The sequence below is a fragment of the Chiloscyllium plagiosum genome, unplaced genomic scaffold (genome assembly GCF_037043375.1).
Source record: "Chiloscyllium plagiosum isolate Xiang-an unplaced genomic scaffold, Cpla_swu_hap1 HiC_scaffold_18, whole genome shotgun sequence".
In the NCBI taxonomy this organism is placed as follows: domain Eukaryota; kingdom Metazoa; phylum Chordata; class Chondrichthyes; order Orectolobiformes; family Hemiscylliidae; genus Chiloscyllium; species Chiloscyllium plagiosum.
The window spans coordinates 48,685,448-48,711,145 of NW_028270156.1; the positions used below are offsets into that span (position 1 = coordinate 48,685,448).

The following is a 25,698-nucleotide window of genomic DNA, read 5'->3' on the forward strand; positions in this document are numbered from 1 at the left end:
GGATCACAGTGAGAAGTTATTAATGACTGCAGGCCTGGGTCCCTGTATCCACAGCCCCCAGTGTTTTGCACCTCTGCAAGTTATCAAAATTGTTTGACAAATTGGCATTATTGTATTGGCTGGCTTTCCATTCTTATTTAATAACTTACTTTGTAAAGGTCCAAATCCTTTGTGTTTTATGATTTGTTTCTTTTAAATTATTCAGGTTGATGTCACCTGGTTTTATGCCAACTGCTTGACAGATACTTGTGCGTGTAATCTTGGTGGAGACTGTGAGTGCTTCTGCACCAGTGTGTTAGCATACTCTCACATGTGTTGTCAACATGGAGTTGCAATTGATTGGAGAACCCCCACAATTTGCCGTAAGTAAAGTATCCATCGAGGATTTTTGATTTTCTTTAGCCACCTGAAAATTAGTGCTCTGGGACCCAGTGCCTCTGGGCATCATTGCCCCTTTAGTGAAGAGATATTTAATTGGAAACCTGGAACCTGTGGATTCCATTTCCTCCTAGCTTTTGCAGCATGCTGTTTGTGACTGTGGCGCTTTTTGGAGGAGCAATGGGAAAGTGTTAATGGCTTTTTATACTTCTCACAGAGATAACATTTGATAGATTGGTCTGAATTTTACCAGTCTGGTGGGGTTGTTGGGGTGGTGGTGGGGGGGAGGGGGGAGTTGTAGCTTCTGTTCTCAAGACCCTATGTGCCAAGGACGGATCGTCCACTTGTAGCAATGGTGGCTCTGCGTCACCAGGAGTCAGTAAACCCCTCCAACAGTTGAGGCCTACTTGCTTGGCCTTGACATATAACTGTTGTATATGTCAGTCCTTTCCTTGCTCTAAGAGACTCAGCAGTAGCAACCTGTGTCAATGGCATTCATAAGTCTGAGGGTTACCTGCCATCTTGGATGCGCCAGTCAGAGTCAATAATTAGGTGATGGCCCCAAATCACCGCTGTGATCCCTCTATTCTCCTGCACAAGCAGAGAACCTACATTTGGTCCGGGCTGATGGGACCCAGGACATGTTAATAGAATTCATGGAGTTTATCTCTCTTCCATTGATGCAAGCAATAAGTAGCAGGGAAACTATACTTGAACTCATCAACTCATCATAAATGATAAGATTTCATTTTGGTTCCATCCCAAAATAGATTAATGGGGCATTCATTGTCACAATTTAATTACTTTAAGTGTAATTGTATTATGGTAAAATAATTTCAGTCAGTACCAGAAATTTATATCGTATTGAACATAAATGTTTACTGCAATTCCTTTTAAAACCTCTGCTATATTAATGTTATTTTTTGCCACTGAAACATCATCTATAAGCAGGATTATTCAGTGGTGTGTTAGTTTGAATTTTGTACATGTATATGCCAGGTACACGTTTCATTTGCATGATGAACAAATAAAGCTGCACTCCAGCCTTCTTTGTGAAATTCTGAGTGGTGATCAGATACTTTCATATAAAAAATAAAGAGGTAGTTATCGTAGCCTGCTTCTTCCTAGCAATCAATCAGGGAATATTGGTTGAAACTTGGGAGCAATTAATCAACTTGTCACAGCTTGAGATAATTCATGGATGGAGAGAAACATGCAAAAATTATTTTATAATATTGGCCTGGATTTTTGGATCACTCAACCATGGAGATGGATGTGCCCTGAAAAATGAGCATCAGAATCTCTTGGGAGTCCTGTTTCACTGTCTAGGTGATAATTGCTGGGGATATTTAAACTTCCAATGGTCAGTGAACTGACATCTCCAAAAAAAAATCCAATTCTTGGGTTAAAGTTGGAGATTTTCAAGAGTTTAGACTGACATAACTTACTGGTTAACTAGGAACATTTAGAGGATTAAAATCTGCTCTAACGTTTGGCCAACTATAAAATTTGATCCCATCACTCTCATAAACTTTCCAAACCCCCCCAATCAATCACATTGCCCTCCCCCATCAGACACGACCACCTTCCCCAATACTTGATCACCCTATTCCTTCAATAATCTGTCACCTTACCCCTTACCACCCACCTCCTACAGTACTCCCTCACTCACTTCCCATCCTACCCCTCATTTACTCACTTCCCACCCTACCTCCTCCCTCATTCACCTCCCACCCTAATCCATCACTGTCACCTCCCACCATACCTCCTCCCTCCCTCACCTCCCACCCTAATCCTTCATATCCCACTACGCTCCCTCCCTCACTCACTTCCCACCCTCACTCACTTCCCACCCTAATCCCTCACTCACTCACCTCCAATCCTAATCCCTCACTCACCTCCCACCCTAAACCTTCACTCACCTCCCACCCTAATTCCTCACTCACTTCCCACCCTAATCCCTCACTCACTTCTCACCCTAATCCCTCACTCACTTCTCACCCTAATCCCTCACTCACTCACTCACTCACCTCCCACCCTAATCCCTCACTTACTTACTTTCCATGCTAATCCCTCATTCACTCACCTTCCACCCTACTGCCTTACTCACTCACCTGCCACATCCTACCACATGACACATTGAATTACTAACCTACTCCCTCACCCACCTATCTGCTACTCAAACTCCTCACCTACTTACATGCCACTTTACTCACCTGGCACCATAACACAGTTCACAATTACCTGCCAACCTACTCACTCTCCTACATACCTTTGTCAGTAACTGTCAGAGTAGCATTGGGATCTTTAAACATTTTGCTTATTGGGACATAACAAATACAGCTTTGAAATAATGTGTAGTCTCTGCAGTGATTCAATTTGTGATTTGTTCTTTTTCTTCCTTTCAGCCTACGATTGTGAATATTACAATAAAGGTGAGATTCAACTTTGTAATTTGTGAACCAACAGCTGTGTTCCTTTCATCTACAAGAACTACTGTTCATGTTGGAGATATCCTCCAACCTGATGAACAAATAATTACTATTAACTTTGAAATAGCTGTGTTTAGCCTCCTGAATGTAGAGGAAAGCACATGTGTAAATAGGAATACATACAGAAACAAATTAACAAAAGACCTAGTAAATTGTTGTTTCACCTGAAAGGCGTGTTTGGAGTCTCGAAGGTGAAAATGTCAGGTAGGCATTTCATCATTTTCAGTTGCATGGAAAGATGCCTTAGAATGGGTAGAGGTGTTAGCCTTGACTGAGAAATGGACTAGGCTATTGAAAAAGGAACAGTTCCTTTGGAATTCTGAAAGGATGAGGGGAAGATGTGCTGAGTAATAGCTTCATGATTCAATTGGCAAAGTTAAATGGTGGAGGATGATCCTCTGATTATGCAAGTTGATGGGGTGGATGCTTCTGGCAAGGAGAAGAAATAATAAAAGTTGAAGTGCAGGAAATAAAATAAGTACAAGGACCCTTTTTATCCATGCAGGAGAGAATCCTTAGCTGTACCTGCTGCTCAGTGTGGCTCATTGTAAGGAACTAGATAATTACTTTGCAAAGTACTTCCATTCAGTTTGCACATGTGACGCTGAGTTTCAATTTAGCAGTCAGTTTAGTTCTCTTTACTCTTCATTTTAGCTGTATGTAACATTCCAATCAAACATAAAGGAGCAGTATCTTATCTTTCAACTAGGCACTCCACAGTCTTATGGACTCAATATTAATATCAACAATTTTAGATTGTAACCTCTGCCCCTGTTTATTTTTCCTTTATTGGTTTGATTTGTTCTCTTATTTGTTTCTTATTTTCTTGTCATTGTTTTTGGATGGTAGACCTTGGGATCCTACCATTTACACCCACTCTAGTTACATATTCTATTTCCATTACTTGGACCCTTACCACCCTCCACAAAAGAAAAAAATAGTTTTATCACAAATTACACATGAGCTGTTTCTAGCGTGTAAGACAGATGAATGAAAGAAAAGTTATATTAGGCTGCAAAATGTGCCTGTGCATCACAGCCCTGAGGTTTGGATACATAGAAGCAACTAGATTATCAGCAAGACTGAGCCCCTAGAGGGGGCTAAGTGTATTCTATATGAGATACTTGGAAAGCAATATTACGATACGATCTCATTACACAGATTAACTTATTGTCAAATTAACTGGTGACTGAACATTGCATTATGTATAAGTGATGTAAATGCACAAATTGCAACATCACAAGAACATTAAGCACTTAGAAGCAGCTCATAATTTGTAGTGTAGATGCAGGTAAGATTTCAATCATCTTAGTAATTTATTTCTAATTTTTATGACTAGATGCTATGCTGTTATGTTTCAAGAAAATAATTCAACAGGACAGTCTTTTCAAACTTTGGTTCGTGGCATTATTGAGGAAAAGAAATCAACTTAACATCTAGGATGGTATGATGGCTCAGTGGTTAGCACTGCTGCCTCACAGCACCAGGGACCTGAGTTTGATTCCAGTCTCGGGTGACTGTGTGGAGTTTGCACATTCTCTCTGTGTGGGTTTCCTCCCACAATCAAAAGATGTGGAGGTTAGGTGAACTGGCCATGTTAAATTGCCTGTAGTGTTAGGTGCATTAGTCAGGGGTATATATGGGGAATAGGTCTGGGTGGAGTATTCTCTGGAGGGCCGGTGTGGACTTGTTGGGCCGAAGGGCCTGTTTCCATACTATAGGGAATCTAGTCTTATTCCTGATTCAATTGAATTCTATCTTAAAAGTATGCTAAATTAATTTTAATGATGGCAAGAGGAATAATAATCAGACTATGTGAACTAATGCATTGTCATTTCTCACTTACAGTATTAAACTGATGCAAAATCAGTTTTGAAGAAAATATACAGTAGTGTTTAGCAACACATGAATTTTCTAAATGAAACTGAATCTCCTTTCTGCTTGCAGCACTGGGAAAGGGCCCTTACTCGTTGGTCAGTTACTTGGATGGCAACACAGTGGTGGCAGCCAATTTGTCAAGTGGTGCTATTTTTCTAGCTACAAGAGAAACTTCCATTCCAGGAATAGTGACTCTTTTTATGCTGACTCCAGGACTATATTCACCTAAGGCACATGGTAAGCAAGTCTAAGTCTTCTAACAACCTTATTGGATTTTCAGCAGTAAAATCTGTATCTTTGCCAGAAATCAATATTATAACAAGCAACACTTTGCCCCCAGAACCATTTGATCATATTCTGATTTGATCATATTCTGTACCTCATGACAAACATGCAGTATTAAACACATGTAACAGCCGACTTATTCGGCATTTGCTGTCATCATCTGTTACTGAAACTTGCCTGCTATAGTTGTTGAAAGTAGAAAGCTAGTAGAGGAGTAATATGTCACAACAATCTCTGTCATTATTCAATTTCAGGCAATGTCTTCACACTTTACTGCAAAGACTAAGTGTTGATTCACAGTCTCGGGATAGTACATCAGTGACACCAGAATACTTTGAGATGTACAACTTTATGTATAGACATAAAATTTTAACTAATTTGCCTGCATGTATATGTACAGGTCTAAGAATGTTTTAGAGTTACTTTGGATATATAGCATTACCTGGTCTCTTTCTGGCTATGTTTGATAGATTACTTACTTACAGTGTAGAAACAGGCCCTTCGGCCAAACAAGTCCTCACCAACCCTCTAAAGAGCAACCCACCCAAACCCATTCCTCTCTTCACCTAACACTACTGCCAATTTAGCATGGCCAATTCACCTAACCTGCACATCTTTGGATGGTGGGAGGAAACCCACGCAGACACAGGGAGAATATGCAAACTCCACACAGACACTTGCCTGAGGCAGGAATCGAACCTGGGTCTCTGGCGCTGAGGTAGCAGTGCTAACCACTGTGCCACCCTATGTTTTACTTGTTTTCCCTTTCTTGGTTCCTCTTGAAATGAAGGTGATAATTTGTGGTCAGTTATTGTTTCACGAGGACCACTGGCCAGTGGCCAGTGGCTCAGCCAGATATCTAATGTGCAAGATTATTAGCCAAGCATGAACAATTGCAACAGAAGACCAATATTTCTCAGCATCTTCTGGCAGAAAGTGGTAACAGGCTGATTGTATTTTAGCAGTTTGTAATCAAACAATGACAAAAGATATCTAATGTGCAAGATTATCAGTCAAACATAAACCTGGATGGATGGATGATTTAGGTGGACTGAAAATATGGCTGAAAACCCTGACATTCTTTCACTCCTTAACTAGTTTAAGGTCGTGTATAATGATATCATCCATTGACTGTCATTTTGAAGAGACCAACAAAGGTAGAAACAGTGCAGAAATGTTTTTTTGCACTTGAATGGTTCACCTATAGACTAGTGTGTATTTTCCAATACAGTTACAGCTAATTCCCAGATGATTATAAATGGGTTCAAAATAAACTCAAGATGAAGTGTTTGCACTCATCCAGCTGAGGTCAGACATCGCTCCAGATTTGAAAATGTGTAAACTCTCACAAATTGTAGGAGCAGAAAATTGAGGTCCAGACAAAAAGTACAAAGGAACAAAACTCCTTGGAGTTGAGAAATATTTGGCAGCAATTTCAACACATCTGCCAAATGTGTCAAAGTTGAAGGGGGAGAATGCTAAGAGAATACAAGCTAAAATATGTCCAAGTTTCTAAGATTAAATTTTTAATCAAAAGTAATTGGTCAACTTGTATTCAAATAATATTTCAGAGAGGTTGAAATCTGGTGAAATCTGTTTTTTGTTTGCCTTGCCGTTGCCAGATCAGAGATTGTTCCACCAATTCTGCAACTAAAATGTAATTGAAAGGAAACAAGGAAATATTATTACTGCATTTTTATTTATAAATAAATGAAAATCTTCATGGAGAATGGTGTTAACTTCTGTACACTAAATTCATCAAATTTATCAGAATCACAAGCCATATCTACAAATTTAAACAGTTATTTATTCATTTTTTTTCAGAGTACAGAATAATACAGTATACAATGAACATGCATTAAAATCCAAGGATATTACCATCTTCCTTCACCTCAGAACCGAGTAATGTAGTGTGTTGTGCTTTGTTCAGCCATATTTTCAGTCCACCTAATTCATCCATCCTTTGCAGTGAATGCAGACAACTACTCCTTTTGGGAATTGCTGAGTTTAGAGGCTTTTTTTCTCTTGAATATTGCCATTAGCTAAAATAATAAAAGCAAAATGCTGTGGATGCTGGACATCTGAAACAAACACAGAGAATGCTGGAGAAACTTAGCAGGTCTGGCTGCATCTGTGGAAAGAGAATCAGAGTTAATGTTTTAAGTCCAGTATTACTGTTCTTCTCAGAAGAAGAAATTCTGAAGAGCAGTCATACCAGACTCTCAATTTAATACTACTAACTTGAACTTTGCTCTGTCAGACATGCAGAACAGTACAATGTAAATCAACTCTTTGCACCGTCAGGTTTCTTTGCTAACATTGCTTTCTCTCCAAATTTGATCACCATTTGATTGACTGGCAGATCAAAATGCATGGGAGTCTCATTCATGTTTCCAATACCAACCAGTCTATATCTGGTATTTTTATCACAGTTTGATTGTAAACTGCTGAAATGTGATTAGCTTGCTACTGACTTCTGCAGGGTGGTGCTGTGAAATATTGGTCTTCTGTTATAATTGTTTTCTTTGCTTCTCTTCATAAACCTGACACACATTTCAGAGTGAGGATTCAAATTGATTCTTGAGGAACCCTGAGAGTCAATTTTGGCAATTTTTACTGACATATCTTACAACTTTGTTTTCCAGTTCTGGCCACAAACTAAGCTTTCCTCATTTTGAACATTTAGTCTTGGGAATTTGCCAAATCTATGTGGAGATCTTCCTCTAATTTCTGAAGTTCTTCGCTGATAATCTTGTATTCTCTAGCTGCTGAATAATCATTTCTCTGCTGTACAAACTCAATGACTTTACATATCAACTGTGTTGTATGTCTATTGTTCCTTCTTGGTGTTAAGTTGCTCTACAGAAAGGCAGAGTTGGTGGCCACATAGATCACAGCAGTCAAGTGGTAAGCTTGACATCATACATTCATGAGCATAAGGAATGAACGGCCATTTTTAATGATTTATTATGGTTCTATCAATTGGCAACAAGGTGACTTGGTACTTACTACCTGCTCACTGCTGAAGTTAGAGTTTTGTTTTGCAAATGTTAAGGGTTGACTTATAGATTAATTATTTCTCAAGTAAGTGCTGTAAACTAAAGGTAAAACTAAACTGTAACACAAGTCTGCAGATATGTTACAGGAGAGGAGGGGACCTGGCCCTCTCTTTGGCTGCTGAAATGAAGATAGTTCAATATGTAGCAGCTTCAGTGAAATCCCCAGTTTTAAAAGGACAGACTGAGAGAAAATGGCCTTTTGTAAAAAACTGGTCAACTTGGCAACTGTGCAGGCAGGATTTCCCAGCAGGCCTGCCAGAATAAGGACACACCTTCTTCTGGGGACAGAGATCCTCAGAGGTATGAGACTATTCAATCAACAAACGGCACCCGCCAGACATCATATCAAGGGACAGACATCAAAATGGTACTGAACCTTGAAACTGTGAACAATGGAGCCTATCTAGTTAATGGGATAATGATTTACTCTAATCTGAAAACGGTCATCAAAACTTCAGTTAAGTACATTTGGGATGGTATCGTCACTTTTGTTTCCACGAATGATGAGCTTACACCGGACTGAGCAATCACCGGAGATGCTTTGTGAAATGGAGTTACCTGAGGGGCGGAGCCAACTGGCCCTTTGGAATTGCAAGGGTTAAGTGGGGGGGGCATTTTTGTTTTCTTTTTCACTCTTCTCCCTCTGAGCTCGCTGCGTCTCTGGACACTAACCCTTTGTGGCTGAAGACATCAACCCTGTCTGCGACTTCGGACTTCAGAAGTCTGCAACAACACCCGAGGCAGGGAGGAAGCTCCACTGGACAAACAACTTTTCAGAACCCTTTTCAGGCCTGAGACACTCGTACTCTGAAGTAGTTGGTTTGGCATAGGGAGGAGGGTGGTTGTGTAATTCTTCAAGTATTAGTACCCTATAAATTGTGTAAGGTTAAAGTTGTGTCCACTCTAATTTTCTTTTTTTTAATCATAGTATAGAAGAAAGTTTAATCAAAGTGTTGTATGGATTGGGCAAGTTGAATTTTTTTCTGTAAATAAGTTCACTAGTAATTTTGAATTCATATTTGAGCCAGTCTGTGTTCCTTCTGGGTACACCAATTCTGCCTAGTTCCCAGCAGATCCCAGACTATAATTCCATTTCAAGGACTGAAGGGTGATCTGGGCGATTTGAACCATCCACTCAAGGGGAATTGCTAGCCAGGATAAGCAGTTTGATCTCTCTTTTTCTCTCTTGGGCCTACTGCCTGAGTGGGAAGGTACCAGGTGACTGTTGTCCCACCAACAAGAGAGGGAATCACCCAGGCATTGGTGGCAGTCGCGATTACTGTGTGGAGATAAGTTCCGACTTGCTGGTCAGGCTATAAACCATTAGTTTGGTTCAGTGCGCTCTCTCCAGCGGAGTTGCCCTATTGCGGCATTCCAGGTCTTTGAAGTTTCAGAGCCTGCTAGAGAGAGACCACCACAGTAACCGGCGAACCCTAGACACCGGCCTGAGTGCGGAGTAAAGGAAAGAGGCCCTTCCACAAATATGTCACTATGACGAAGGCAATGTAATTTTTCAATTCTAAGGCACTTACCCGAAAGATGAGCACTATGACATGCTGGAAAGAGATGCATACAATTGAACAGAATGGAGACCCTCTGAGCTAACCCAGTCCGGTGTTAGCTATAATGTTCTTGAACAGATGTATAGTTACATTTGGTTCGACACTGACACTCATGCCATGAAAACAGTTTTAATCACTAGTCCAGATATGTTAGACATAGCCTATGAATATGATCCCAGATAATGACAATACCAGACAAGTCAGATTCCAAAGTGAACATTGGCTATAAACAGTATTACCTTGGTGGTCTGTCACAGAAAATAGTCACACTAGGCTGCTAACATGCTTTTAAAGAACATAAGTTCATTACAGAAAAGAAAACTTACATATGTAAGACATTTCAGATAGATCTTACCATAAACAGCAAAAAGAAAGATTCATTCTTTTCTCAGCAATGCCCTTTACAGAAATCAACCCCAGTGAAGTAACGCTCCTTTCTTCAGTCTTTGATTTCATACTCAACTGATGAAGTTGCATACTTTTTTTAGCACATTTACTTGATGTAGTTCTCTCCATTACTGTCTCTCCTAAAGGCACACAGACACGCTACCACAGTGAAATTTCCTCACTGAGCTCTAAAAGAGCTTAGGTTACTTTTCAATCTGTTTAATTGAATGGCTAAAACAACATAAGACTTAGTTCCACTCTGATGACCTGGGGACTCTTCCAACTACAACTGTTGTGCTGATGTTGATTTTTTCTTCTGAACTGCACTTGCTTCTAGCCTCTGACTTCTCTCTTTCTGTAGATTGCAACAACCCAACTCAGTAAAACCTCAGTAATTATCTCACCGTGTAACTTGTCTAAGAATTGGGACCAGACCATTCAGGAGAGATGTTAGGGAGAACTTCTACACTTAGAGGTTTACAGGTGTTCAAAACTCTCTTCCACAAATGGCAGTGAATATGGGATCAGTTGCTAATTTTAAATCTGGAGTAAATACATTTTGAATTGAATTGAATTTATTGTCACATGTACCGAGGCACAGAGAAAAGCTTTTCATTAAGCAAAGGTATTAAGGGGTATGGTCAAAGGCGGGTGTGTAGGGTTAGGCCACCCATTAGCTATGATCTCATTGAATCATGCAATAGGCTTGAGGGGAGCTCATTCCTGATGAAGGGCTTTTGCCAGAAATATTGATTTTTCCCCACCTCGGATGCTGCCTGATCTGCTGTGCTTTTCCAGCACTGCTCTAATCTTGACTCTAATCCCTAGCATCTGCAGTCCTCACTTTCTCCTCCTTGAGGGGCTGAATGATCTATTCCTGTTTCAATGTTTCTAGGAATGCAAAATACCTTAAACTCCAGTGCATTACTGAGGCTGTGCTGCACTGTTGCAGATGATATCTTCAGACTGAGGTAATAAGCTCAGGTCCTGTGTGTCTGTTCAAAAGTAAATGATTAAGTGGAAGAGCATGCACGCTATTTTTGGTGGCTGGCAATATTTAACCCTTGGCAACAGAATAACAGATTATTTGGTCATTGCCAAATTGCTACTTACGTACAAGTTGGAGGCCATGCTTTCTGCACTACAGTCATGGCTACACTTTAAAAGTATCTAATTGGATGTAAAGCCCTTTGAAACTTCTGATGTTCATGAAAAATGTTTTACAAATATAAATCTTTTTATTGTGTTGTTAATGTCAAATGCTATATAAATGCAAGTTTTTCTTTTGTTTACAACAGATGTATCATTAGTTTCCTTGGAAGTGGCTGACAAACCAAATTACTTCCTTCATACTGGATTTGATGGAGCCCTGCTGCTCAGTAAATGGGAAGACAACAAAACTTTTCAAAAAGAAGCAACATTTATATTCCACAAAGATGCATGGGTTTTAGGATACAATGCCTTTGAGTCTTATGCAAGACAAGGATTTTTTGTACATCAAATGGGCTCCTTGCTGCACCTGATGAAATACAATCATTCAGAGGGTTACAGATATGCTACTCTCTTCCAGCTTGCCGGTAAGAAATGTCTTTGGTTGAAATATGACGACAGTAATGAATAAAAACATTTTTTCAAATGTGTCATTTTAAAGAAGGATCCTACTATTTGTTGTAATTCATTAAAGTGCATTTTGATGTGAAGTTTCTGATGGACAGATGGACATTTTAATTGATAGTTTAATCTGGAGTAATAGTTCTGTTTCTCGTCAGTCAGCTTTCAAATATTGGCTGGATTTAAAATGATAAAAAAAGTCAAAGGACAAGAGATAAGAATAGTCCATTCCAGCATAACATTCTAGGCTACAAACTCTTCCTACCCAACACTTAACTGCATTCTGAACAGCATATGTTAGTTCAAAAGAAGGCTCACTGGACCTGAAAAGTTAACTCTGTTTTCTCTCCACAGATGCTGCCAGGCCTGATGAGTTTTTCTAGCAATTTCTGATTTTGTTGCTGATTTTCAGCATCCACAGTTCTTTATTTTTTTGTTTATCGTGCATATGTTTTCTGGCTCTCCCAGCCTGATATTTTAAAACAATATTCAAAATTTATCTTATTGATATAGTTTAATGTTTCTTGATAAAGCAATCCTTTGTTATGACCTTGATGGCTTCACCTAGATAGCTTAGGTGGAATATTGCTTGAAATCTTCTTCTGAGACAGTCTCGTGGCTTTCAAGCAGTTAGTGCTGAGCAATGACTCAGCAGAAAGGGCTTACAGCTTGGATAACAAGACAAGTTTTTATTACATAGTTGTAACTTTATACAAATTGCATTAACTACTACTAAAATAAAGTAGGTAAGTCACATGTATCTCCATAAGCGGACTGGGTCAGAAACCAATTGCTGTCTGCATCAACTGCCTGATGCAATGCCACTTATCACAATGTGCACAGTTTCATCTTAGCCTTTCATATCCGTTAGCTTATACATATCCATCCAATCATTTTCTCCTCCTTAATTCGCCCATTATATAATGGCATAAGAGCTATATTGTATTCAACATTAACATTCTTTTCTGCAAGACTCTATGTCTTAAACACCTCACTTTAAAAAAAAAAATACATTATTCTCTATATCTTGTTGTTTTTCACTGTTCTGCCCTACCATTTATTGGTGACGTAAGGGACTCTTCCTACTGATCCATACTGAGGGTAGCATATGCCAATTGTCCGGCCTGTTAGGGGGAAAGTCTGGTAGGCTAGTGGCTGGGCTGCCTCTCCCATTTTCAAGCATCTTGTACCAATCAAAGCTCCATCTTGCCTTCCACCTCAGTTATTCTTCACCCTCTGCTTTCCAAAGGAATGAGGAGGGCTGTCTTAAACCAGTTAATGGCCTGAGAGTGTTTAAATGGCTGCAAGGTGAACTGGCCAAGAAGGTCACAGGCTAGACCCAAAACTTTACACTGGCAGACCCTGGCCATTTAACATACAGCTCATTGTTAAAGTTACCTCAGAGAAGCTATGAAGATACCCAGTCTCATTGGAGATTTGGAAAGACAGTGAAGCACTAAATGTGAAAATATCAAAAATAGTAGTGAGTGAATCCAATTTGGTAAAGTTATAAGGAACATGAATCTAGTGTTTTCAAGAATGGAACAAAATAAATTGCCACATTACTGCTCAAACAGGAAAATGATGTAAAAACCGAAAGAACTGCGAATGTTGTAAATCAGAAACACAAAAACAGAAATTCTTCATAAGAGTTACTCGACCTGAAATGTTAACTCTGATTTCTCTCCACAGATGCTGCCAGACCTGCTGAGTTTTTCCAGCAATTTCTGTTATTGTTTAGGAAAATGGTATAACTTAGCCATTACTATTAAATAAATGATAGAGTGAACAGTAAAAGACCACAATTTTAAGGAAAACGCTTCATGTAATGTGGTTAGAGAAACTGCATATGCTGGAATCCAAAGTAGACAGCCAGGTAATAAAGTAAGTGTAAAAGAGTTGTGCTCTTTGTGTACCACCAGATTAATGCATAATGATTCATTCTATTTTAACAAAATTATATAGCCACCATTGTGGTTTTGGTAGAAGGATAACAGGTAAAGCGCATGTTGGCAGAGTGACCACCCCTGTTTTTATTTTGTTGGTTAATTTGCCTTTCATTGACAAACCAGCAAAGATCTATAAGGACCAATGGCAATCACAATGCAGTTTGCTGATTCTGAGAGAGTGAGAAAATCATCTAGCTTTCAAGTTCAGATAGTTAACAATTGGAGCTTGGGAAGTGGTGAAGAGCCAATCTATGATGAACGGGAAGGGGGATAGGGGAATTTTTTGGATGACTCGCAGATACTTTACACAATCAATGTTTGGATGTGGCAACTGTTTTAAGTAAACAAGCTTGTCAACACTACCAAAACAACAAGATGAATGACGTATTCTTATGATGTTATTGATTAAGGGAGAAATGATAAACTTTAAAAACCTGTTTGAATAGTGAAATGATAAATTTGATGTTCATTTCAATGGACGAAAAGGGCTGACACAAAATATGCCTCTAACAACATAGGATTGTAATTGAATATTAACGTAACGTTAATCGTCGAAAGTTAGCATGTGACACAAATCCACAATCAGATTATGATTGTTGCGAAAAAGCACTTTTTAAATATGTTTGAAACTTAGATAAGAAACACAGTATTACAGATATATGACCAAAAGAAACTGTGTCATCAAGCTAAATTGCCAAATTGCTCCTTCACAAGGAGCATTTTCTCCAGTTGCAGTTCCTTCAGTTAATAAAACATTCAATTAAAGTGTTAATGATCACATTATGAACTTCACTGTGTTTTTCATTGCATAATGATGGCTGGCTGATACAGCTGTGGTTGGCATGCTCCAACTTTTTAAGAACGACAGATTTTGTTAATATTATGTGACTGTTGTCTGCTAACAAATGTTTTTAATCACAAATTCTAAGAGAGGTGGTCTGACAGGGATCTTGCCACCATTGGCATTTTTAAAAAGGCATTCATACTAGAAATCAGCTTTCCTTGAAACGGTGCCTCCTCCTTCCTTTTAAATGAGATTTAAAAGAACATGCTACAACCTTCAATGATAATCTTTGAAGAAGTGCCAGTATAGGGATCTAGCTCTCAAAGCAGTTTATGCTAAATATCCAACCATACCAATGGAAAACTTAAACAATTTACCTCAGCAAACGGATCAGATCAAATGATCAAGTGGCATTTCATTAATCACCAAATCCAAGGATTCATGTTTCAACATTTTTATTAGCAAAGCTCTGTTGCACTTGCTTCATTCCCGAGTGCACTTTCTTAGGCACAGCATGGACCCAGCATGCTGATGCAGGGTAATTACGCATTCTAAAAATACAGCACCATTTGTTTAAGTTAATGGAAAAGTTATACCGGCTACAGAGTGCAAAGGCAAAGAGAGATTAAGTTTCATGCTGACTATTGTAAATGCCTAACATATTAGATCAAAGATCATATCCAACTGGGGAATGAAGATTCTTAGTGCAATGCAAGGATAAGTGAAAAGAACTGAATAATAGAAAGGATTTCAAGATGAAAAAGCATTCGTCTTTATTCCCTATTGGACAACAGTTTTTGATTATGAAATAGCTGTTTATTTTTCATTTTCAATCGCATGCTTTTCATTCATTCATTTTCTCCATCCCCCCCATAATGACTGCTTGCTGCAATTTTCCTCAGCTCCATCGTTGCCCCTTCATGTTTGAACGAATGGTGTTGGTGGTGGGAGGGTGGGTAAAAAGCAAGACCTTTCCACAGCTGGCCATGTCAATTTTCTTTTAACCTTATTCACTGGCTGAGATGGAATTTACCATCATTGCAAGGTGCTACATCTCATGGCCAGAATAAGTACTGGCAAAAGCTTTACTAAATATTTGTAGACAAAAAGAAAATTCATGAACGCTGAAATAGATAACTGGTCAATCAATATCTGAAAGAGAGAAAAATATGTTAACATTTTGAATGCTAATTATATAATAAGATCTTTTAATGAGATTGGCGAGGAAAGCAAAATGTAAAGAGTGGAGTGGCAGTATGAGATGTGGTTATCCTATGCCAAGCATTAGCCTGTGTAGCTGACTTGCACATTTGCCACTTCAGAAAATGATCTGTTCGCTGAGGCGAATAGAGCTTCAAACTATTTGATTTGACTCAAATCATTCAGTTGTTCTACAATGTCAGAATCATATTCCACTACATTCCAAACAAATCTAAATTTCTTGGAAACATTGAGGTCATTCCCATAATCCATGGGAATCATGGCTGTGAATATACGCATCATGGCCCTAATATTGAAAAAAATGAGTTGCAATTTTTGGTTCACACATAATCAACTCTCATTTGTAGAATAAACAAGTAGTCATATAAGTAAAACAATTTAAAACAATTTAAAAATTTAATTAAGAATATAGGAGCTCAAAGTAAAAGTAATCAATGTTTGAAACATCTAATAAGCCATTGGCATCTGCAGGAGAAAGATACGTTAATATTCTGTGAGAAACCTTAAAGAAATGTGTTTATTTATTTACTTAAAACTTCTTTCTTGATTTTGCCGGTTCTGGCATTGTCTACCAAATGATGCTGGGCATACAACATGTCTCTCCAGTCATGCCATAATTAGACAGATTTCTAGTAAACATCAAACAATGCACTCGGTCACCTGTATCACATTAACACTCAGCATAACGAATGTTAGTGTTTTCTTGGTACCTGCATTGATACAGCAACTGTGATGGATGAATGTTTCAAAGCTCAGGAACTGTGTAGCTCATGCAATAATTGAGGTCAATCATTTGCTTTGATAAAATTCAAACTTTGTTTTTGATCTGTGTCCATGTTTGAGGTCACAGTGCTACTTCAGACAAATCACTGTCTTCACTGCTGATCAGTGAAAACATAGAACAAACAAAGTGTGCCCTGCTGAGGGTAGGGGTCATTTGGAATGCATTGCCAGCAGAGGTGGTAGAGGTAGGCATGGTAGATTAATTGAAGATGTGTCTGGACAGATGCATGAGTAGGAGGGGAGTAGAGGGATACAAATGCTTAGGAATTGACTGACAAGTTTAGATAGTACATTTGGATCAGCTTAGGTTTGGAGGACCAAAGGGCCTGTTCCTGGGCTGTAAATTTTCTTTGTTCTTTGTTCTTGTTCTTTGAGATCGAGGAATAATTCCACTATTATCATCAACGAAGAGCTGTGGCACTTAGGTTACCTATTGCTTTGTGACAACAAAATAGTGAATACCAAAGAATGATCAAAAAAGAACATCTCACTAACAGTTTTCCCACTTTCATTTAAGTAGTCCAACATATTTACAGCACCTATAGGTAATTACACAAAAGGTGGTAGATAAAGTTGGCTAACTGCTGGTGCAAACAAACACAGAGGAATATCATCCCCTGGCAATAAAGACTCAAAGAAAAGGCACAAGTTGCCATTAAATACTCCTGCACACAAGGACTTTAGGAAAGATGATTAGTGGCAATATTAATTGCTGTGAATACTACTGTGCTGACAGACTCTATTTCGTTAGAGTTATACTCCTGGGTGTGTACTTCAAGCCAGTAATTAGTGACAGATTGATGAGTAAATCTGCAAAAAAAGTTACAGAATAGAGGAATACTACAGCAACAATAATACAAATCTTCAATAATGCCAAGTAGACGGGTATGGTTAATAAAGTGTCACATGGTAAGTGACAGCAAAGTTGAAGTGGATGGAATAAAATGGGCAGTGGCAACATTGATACAAAGTTGGTTTCCAGTGACTGGAAATAAAACCAATGTTGAACAGTTGTTTCTAATAGTAGTATACACTAAGGTTGCTAATAGTTCAATGTTCAGGTTTTTACTTTTGGTAATTTATATGTCTTGGATATATAGGATGCAATTTTAAAAATTGTAAATAGGACAAAACTTGGAAGTATTGTTAACTTTCCAAAGTTATAATACACTTCAACAGGTTTAGACAAGCTGGTAGAATGGGTATGCATATGGTAAATGAAAATCAGTGCAGAGAAGTGTGGAGCAATACATTTTGGTGTAACTTTGAGAAGAAGCAATATAAACTAAAGGGTATATGCTATTTTAAAGATGGTGCAGGAATGGGCCTGGTGTTTATGTGCACAATCCATTGAAGATGGCAGGATGAGAAAGAGGTTAAAAAGACGTACATAAATCTGAGGCAGAAAGTACAAATGCAAGGAGGTTGTTGTGAAACTTAATGAAACAGTAGTTTGACCTCAGTTGGAATGTTGCTAGTGCTCTTCAGGGCACTTTACAAAGGATGTGGAGGCATTAGTGAGACTACAGAAAAGTAATTGTGAGAACGGTTCCAGTGATGAAGGACTTCAGTTGTGAGGATAGGTTGTAAAAGCTGGGTTCTCCTTAAAGAAGACAGACTTGATAGAGATCCAAAATCATGAGTGTCCAAGCAAAATAAATAGAAACTGTTTCATTAACAGTAGGTTCAGAATTGGAAGATAGAGATTCAAGGAGGCTATCAAAAGACCAAAGGCAACATGAAAATATATTTTCCAAATGGTTACGATTCAGAATGAGTTACTTGAAGGTTTGGGGGAGTCAGATTGAATCTTGGGTTTTTTAAAAGGGATTTGTATAAGTACCTTAAGTGGAAAAGAAAAGCACATTTTTAAAATGTTGAGTATTATCAGAAGTGTAAAAGTGTTATTAACTTAACACCATCTTTATAGGCAACTAGTACTTATACTATAACATGTATTGCTCCAACAACGTGCAAGAATGTCAACACCATCCAATTCAAAGCAGCCCACTTCATTGGCAATCCATCCATCACTTTAATTATTTACTCTATCCTGTACCAAGGCACTGTGGAAGAAGTGTATAACTTGTAAATCCATTGACCAAACCACTTCAAAGACCAAACCACTTCCGCAGATACATGGAAACTCCACACTGCAACTTCCCATCCAGTTCACATACCATTCTGACTTGGAACAGTATTGCTGTTCCTTTAAGTGTCACTGAGTCAAAATCCTTAATTCCCTTCCTAACAACACTGCGAATATACCCACACCACAAGGCCTGCAGTGGGTCAAGAACAAAACACATGGCCACCTTTTCTGGGCAATTAATACTGACCTAACCGATGATGTCCACATTGCATGAAAGAATAAATTTAAAAATAACACTAAGGAATAGCCCCTCTTTTTTATCCCAATTGGAATAAAACTTCACAGGCAATGTTACTCTGTTCTTTAAGTATAAATTTAATTGTGCCAGAAACAGTCTAAAATTATTTTTATCTCCCATAGACTTAATTATTTTTTTTCATTTCTCAGCCTGATAATTTATATATCTTGAAGTGTGTTCTACATTGATAGTATTACTGGTAGTCCTAACTCTAGTGAAAGATGGGTGAAGCTTCCAGGTCCTTCCAACATGTCATAAGTTTGATCTTTGGTCTGATCACATGCTTGCCCCTGCATCCCAACATAATGAGTTTTGACCTCAAGCTATATTCGCTCCCTCTCTGTCTGTCTGTCTCTCTCCATCTCTCTCTCTCTCTCTGTCTCAGAGCCTAGTAAGAAGTCATATGACACCAGGTAATAGTCCAACAGATTTATTTAAAAATCGCAAGCTTTCAGTGTGCTACCTGATGAAGGAGCAGTGCTCCGAAAGCTTGTGGTTTCAAATAAATCTATTGGACTGTAACATGGTGTCATATGACTTCTGACCTTGTTCACCCTAGTCCAACACAGCACCCCCATATCATCAGATCTTAGTAAACTAATATTGTTTGAGAGTTTTGAGAGATCTCTTAGAAACCCTTCCTCTTTCAAAGTCCATTTCCATGGAAATGTGAATAACATTAGACTTGTATTCAAGTAGAGATGCTGATTTAGCTATCCTTAAGTGACTAGCTCTTTCATCTTGTAACTAAATGGACATTTTTAATCAAAGCTTTTTACAATCCAACATTTGCAACACTTTTCTGGGAATCTGGAGTTTCATGGTCTCTCTGCTCTTAGTATAAAAGCTGCTACTATTGTCTCCAAGTGAAATCACCTTACTGCATCTTCCCAGTAAAACAATATGGCGTCCTTTAATCTCTTAGCATCAAAATACCTGACTTACTGTCAGGTACTCCTCAAAACTGATGACACAATAATCTAGGAGCTAAAAGATGTCTTCATGTTGCTCTTGAATGTTCGCACCACTACCTCCCCAAAATCTTTTAGAATGCCTTTGAAGAACTGCAAGTGATCAAAATTAGTGAAAACTTGCATTGGTGATTAATTTGTTTGGAGATGCAGCCAGATTTATGGGAAGGATTGTTTCAAGTGACATATTTTAAAATAGCACAAATTATTCTGAATACTCAAACTGCATGAATATTAATTGTACTTAAAATTTGGGTCGATGGCTTGAGCTGGTGATTTTTGGTAAAATGTATTGTATAATTGAGATTCGTGTAAATCATAATGCTGTAAATGATCACATGAGTCCACCAGTAAAAGAGGAGATACCAGTCTAGAATGAACATGTGAAGAGGTAAGTCTTACATACCAAAGTAGTGAGTTGTATTTGAAGAAGCAACTATGTACAGATGTAAATGGAGAAGTGCACAATTGAAGAGCCTTACTGAAGCAGCCTCAAAGACAGCACTTATGCAAATATCCACAACTTGAGACACTCTGCTGCAGAGCCAGGATTAGAAGCTGAAATAGAATCCAAAAGACGTCACTGAAAAAGGAGTAGTCTGAAGATCAGATGGGACATAGGAATATTGCAAAACAATAACCGAGAAAGAAAAACAAGAAGACTCTGAAGGGCATGTAAACAAACCTCAAAGGAATTTGAAGCCTAACCATAAACCAGCAATACTTTGGAGAGGAAAACACTGCATTGAACACTTTGATGGCAGAAAGGAAAGGCCCAGGTACTCACCACGTCAGTCAGGCACAGTAGTCCAGTGTGATGGTAACTCCCATGGAGACCTTAGCATTAGGTCAATATTTGGTAATCCAAAGACCCAGAGCAAGGCCAGAAGTAGCAATTTCCATCAATTGTAGAGGAGCATCAAGTTTGTACATAACTGAATAGTGCCATCAAGTTAGCACATTTTAGCTGCTGTAGTCCAATAACTTATAATATTCTACTAAGGCAAATGATGGATTAATGTTTTACAGTGTATGTCACCTTGATTAAACAATTTGTCATGGATATTAGCCCGATAAGAAAGTTAGTGATAGAAGGGGTAAATTGAATCAGCAATCTCAACATTTGAGATAAGTAATGGAAATCTTTTTAGGGGGTATATCATCTAGCAGGATGTTATAGATATGGAGCTTTGAAGAATGAATTTGTTGGAGACCATATAGTTGTGAATGTGATAAATGGGAAGTTATCAGAATTTGTTCAATTCAGGGAGGATTTAATGTTGGAAAAGACAACCAATTCAATACTCAGGCAGAAATCAGGTCCAATAAATAGTCAGTATTGCAAGGAAACATTGAGGGTTCTTCTGACATGGTCAGATGGGTAGGCCTTTAGATCACATCATCAATATCCTGAAATCCACCAAAATGCCAAAAGGTTGGAAAACAACATTAGTGACTATACCAAATTGTACAAGATGTGACTCAATCAGAATTGCAAGCACATCAAAAACTCTAGTGGGAGAACTGAGTGTATTAGTGTTGCTGATTGGAAAACTTTCGTAGCTATCATAGGTTAACATCATTGACTTTAGTTCATAAACTAAAAATGTTTTTGCAAAAGGACAATTTCCGAAACAAATTAAAATCAGGCAACAAAGAAAAAATTCAGACCATGAGACCAGAAAGAATAGGAACACGAGTAGCCGTTGGGCCCTTTGAGTCTTTTCTGCCATTCAATGGGATCATAGCTGATCCAACATTTCTCACGATCACTTTCCTGCATTTTCATGCAACAGTTGATTCCCCTCATGATCAAGAATCTATCTTAGCCTTTACTACGCACAAAGTCTCTGCCCATACAACTCTCTGTGGCAGGGAGTTCCAAAGGCTCCCAACCTCCAGAGAAGAAATTCCTTCTCATTTCAGTCTTCAATTGGCAGCCCTTTATTCTAAGCTTATGCCCTCTGGCCTTCAACTCTCCAATGATATTACCTGTCCAGCCCCTTAAATATTCTATATGTTTAATGAGATCATCTCTCATTTATCTAAACAGTTCCAACCTGTTTAGCCTTTGCTCATAAAATAATCACCCCATACCAGAAATCATTCTAGTGAAAACAAAAAACGCTAGAAATCACCGCAGGTCAGGCAGCATCCGTTGGAGTGACGGCAAGCAAACATTTCAAGTCTAGTTGACTCTTCATCAGAGCTGCCTGACCCATTGTGATTTCCAGGAATTATTGTTTTCAGGACAGTATCTACAGTAATTGCTCCTGTCATCCTAGTGAATCCTCTCAGAACTGCCTCCAATGAAATGAAATCTTGCCTTAAATAAGAGGACCAAAATTGCTCTTAGTACTCCAGATATGGGCTCACCAGAACTTTGTACAATTGCAGTAAGACTTCCTTCCTTTTATACTCTATCACCCTTGAAATAAGGGCCAATATTCCATATGCCTTCCTGATTAACTGCTGTTTGTTACCTTAGTGTTTCATGCACAAGTACCTCCAAGTCCCTTTATGTTACAGCTTTCTGCAATTTCTCTCCACTTAAGTATATTGTGTTCTTTTGTTCTCCCTTCCAAAATAACTTCTCATTTTCCCACATTACATTCTGTTTCCCAACTGTTTTGCCCACATACTGAACTTATCAATATCTCCCTGTAAACTGTATCTCTCTTATAACCTACATTGCCACCTATTTTTGTCATCTGCAAATTTGGCTACAGTATCTTCACTTCATTCCTTCAAGTCACTAATATAAAGAAGGTAAAGACTCATAAAGAAAGTTGAAGGCAATATTTCTTGACGAGGTCAAAGAAAGTCAAAATAGATTCTGGATCAGATTATGAATGTGCAGATGTTTGAAACAGAATTTAACCTCAGCACACAAGCCAATCTTTCAATCCAGAAAGACAGCATGCTATCATAATCTGTTTCAACCAACTTCCCCGGCATCTACCACACTTTACGTAAAATAAAACTTTCCTTATACAGCTTTAAACTTTTCCCCTCTCACCTTAAACCTATGAAATTTGAAAATTCAAAGTTTTTTTTAAAACACCTGCAATACTAGGGTTTGACCCTGGGTCAGGAGTGTGGTGCTGGAAAAACACAGCAGGTCAGGTGGCATCCAAGGTGCAGGAACAGCGACATTACGAGCAAAAGCCCTTTATCAGGAATGAACCTGGGTCCCCAGAAACTGGATCTTGAGATGAGTAGTGAGTGATAATACCACTGGGTCATCACCTCCCCAAAATGGGCATAATAATATCTCAGTTAGATAGCATCACTGAAAGCAGGAACATCTCAACCAGTGACAGAACTAATGCAGTGGTGCTCAGGGCTTGCAACGTGTTCGCATGAGGAATGGAGAACAAAATTGTATTTGGACCTTATCCACTTAAACAAAGGAGTAAGAAGAGAAATTCATGCTTTTTCATCCATCGATGATGGTTTGTCAAAATTAGCAAAAAGCAGGTTTTTCATATTGGACACAAATAGTTGGTTCTGGCTGATACCCTTACACAAAGAGTCAAGGTTGCTGATCATAACATGCAAAACTTATTTGCGATCTCCTTATTTTCCATAATTAATTTTCCAGACTAAATTTCTATTGGACCAACATTCACTTTATTAACTCATTTTTTAAAATAGCTATAGCAATGCTTAATATCTGTTTAGCTTTATTTCTAACTAGTTTTCCTGTGTATTCCAATTTTCCCTCTTAAAGTTTTGGTTATTCTTGTTAAAAATTCTGAAAAAATGTTCTAACTTGTCAAACAACTTTGCATAATAAGATGATTTTCCTTTATGTTTTTTATCAACTACAACTTTTTTAAGTTGATCACAGACAGCATGTTCTCCCCTAAGAATGTTTTTTCCTTATTGTAATGTATCTCTTTTGTATATTCTGAAATATCTCCTTGAATGTCTGCCATTGCATCTCTATTGACCTATCCATTAACCTGTACTTCTATGCCCACATCATTGGCCTTATTTAAGTTTAAAATGCTAATCTTTGACCCTCTTTGTTTTCCCTCAAATAGAATGTAAAATTCTAACATATTTTGATTGCTGCTACCTAGCAGAAAGTGGACGATAATTATTCCAATCTCACTGAGCAACACTGGGTCTAACACAGCCTGCTCTCTGGTTGGGTCCGGAATGTGCTGTGCAAGGAAAGTATCCTAAGATCTACCATAAACTCCTCATCTATGCTATCTTTGTCTATCTGATTTTTTCCAATTTATATCTAGATTGAAAGCTCCCATGGTTATCGCTGTATCTTTCTGATGATATCTGAATGCACGGTAAAGTGAAAAAAAAACACAGCCATAGAATTAAGAATGTGTTAAAGGTAACACAGAATGCAAGTATTACATTATATGAAAAATGCTAATGATTACAATGATTACATTCTGAGGGCACATTATCCAAGAACAAGGCAACATGGCAAATGTGAGGATGGTAAGAGCCATTAGGGAATTTTCAGCACCAAAGTTAGTGAATAATGTACAGAACTTCTAAGGCCTGGTAAATCAAATGGGAAAGTTTGTCCCCAGTTTGTCCAGTCTTATTCAACACATAACAGAGCTTTTGAAAAAAAGCCAATCAATGGTATTAGAGTCAGGAACAAATTGCTGCTTTTGAAAAAAATAAAGAGAAGTTCCTTTCAATTGATGTTTTAGTACATTATAATTCAGGCTTATTCACTACAGTACCCATAGATGCATTATCCAAAGCAGTTTGAACAGTCTTTATTTAAGTGCAAACTGATTGAACACAAAGACTGGTCTAATTTATGTTGAGAGTTTTGATGGAGACTGAACATAGGAAGCAACCATAGAGGAGGTCGCGTGAGCAGTTTTATGGGAATGTGAAAGGTTTTCAGCACCTCATGGGCCTGAAATTTCAGGCTGGGATGAATCACAGACCTTTGGCAACATTATTGGGATTGTAAGTAATCTCAAAAATGTTCCTTTTGTTCAAAGATTCAGGCTTAGGCAATTATGGTATAGTCTTTGTTCCAGGCATGACACATGTAATGGCAGATACACTTTTGAGACCAATGAATCAATCTGAAAGAATATCTTAATCTCGTAGAAAGTGACAAATCTTATTCTGTGGCTAGAACCAACACTTTAGTGGCAACTGAGGGTAAACTCAGACAAAGTTATATCGCTCAAAAAATATGCACAAAGGTTAGATTGTTCTGACTGCTAAATTGGGACTAAATATAGTCCAGTAATCATGTACCAAAAAGGTAACATGGGCAGAAAGAACATTTGATAATATTGGTGGATAACTGTAGAATGTTTATATCAAAATTGATGTGCAAAAAAATCCAACAGAAGCTCCACAAAGGACGTCTAGCTATTTAGATATGATAATCTCTGTTGGCCAGGCATTTTGAAAAGCACACAGGATTATGTTTTGTTGCAATAAACATGTGATACACACACAGCCAAGTGCCTCTCTATTTAACAATTTCGTCAAAATGTCTGGAAAGACCTTGGGAAAGACTAGCAAAGGATTTGTTTCATTTTAGAGGGACGATTTGTTTAGTCCCATTCCATTATTATTGATGATGGATTGAAATAGCAAGACTCACCCACAGGAGACTCAGCACTGAAACTGATCTTTGTGATCTGCAGTTTTCCAGAAGAAATAACATCAGACAATAGATCTCTATCAATTCATTAATGATAATTTCAGGAAGTTCACTTTGGAGGTAGGGATCAACCACGTGACAAATTCTCCACTGTATCCTCTGTTGAACTGGAAGATGGAAAGTGTATTAAGCCTGTTGATTTTATGATGCATAAGAACCCAGACTCGGTTATAGAGCAACACAATTGACTTAATATTCACAATTGACGAAAGTGAATTAATTGATTTCAGAACACAACCTCAAGTCAAATGTAATCTCTCAAGAGTATGATAAG

At 38.2% G+C, this 25,698-nt stretch overlaps 1 protein-coding gene across 1 annotated transcript in view; it reads left to right on the forward strand.

Annotated features, from left to right (window-relative positions):
* otog (otogelin) overlaps positions 1-25,698 on the forward strand; it is a 223,796-nt gene that overhangs the window by 120,878 nt on the left and 77,220 nt on the right. Inside the window, exons 30-33 of the mRNA XM_043706414.2 lie at positions 206-362; positions 2,787-2,813; positions 4,818-4,985; positions 11,340-11,618. Of these exons, the coding sequence (XP_043562349.2) occupies positions 206-362; positions 2,787-2,813; positions 4,818-4,985; positions 11,340-11,618 (631 nt within the window). The remainder of the gene's footprint in view (positions 1-205; positions 363-2,786; positions 2,814-4,817; positions 4,986-11,339; positions 11,619-25,698) is intronic.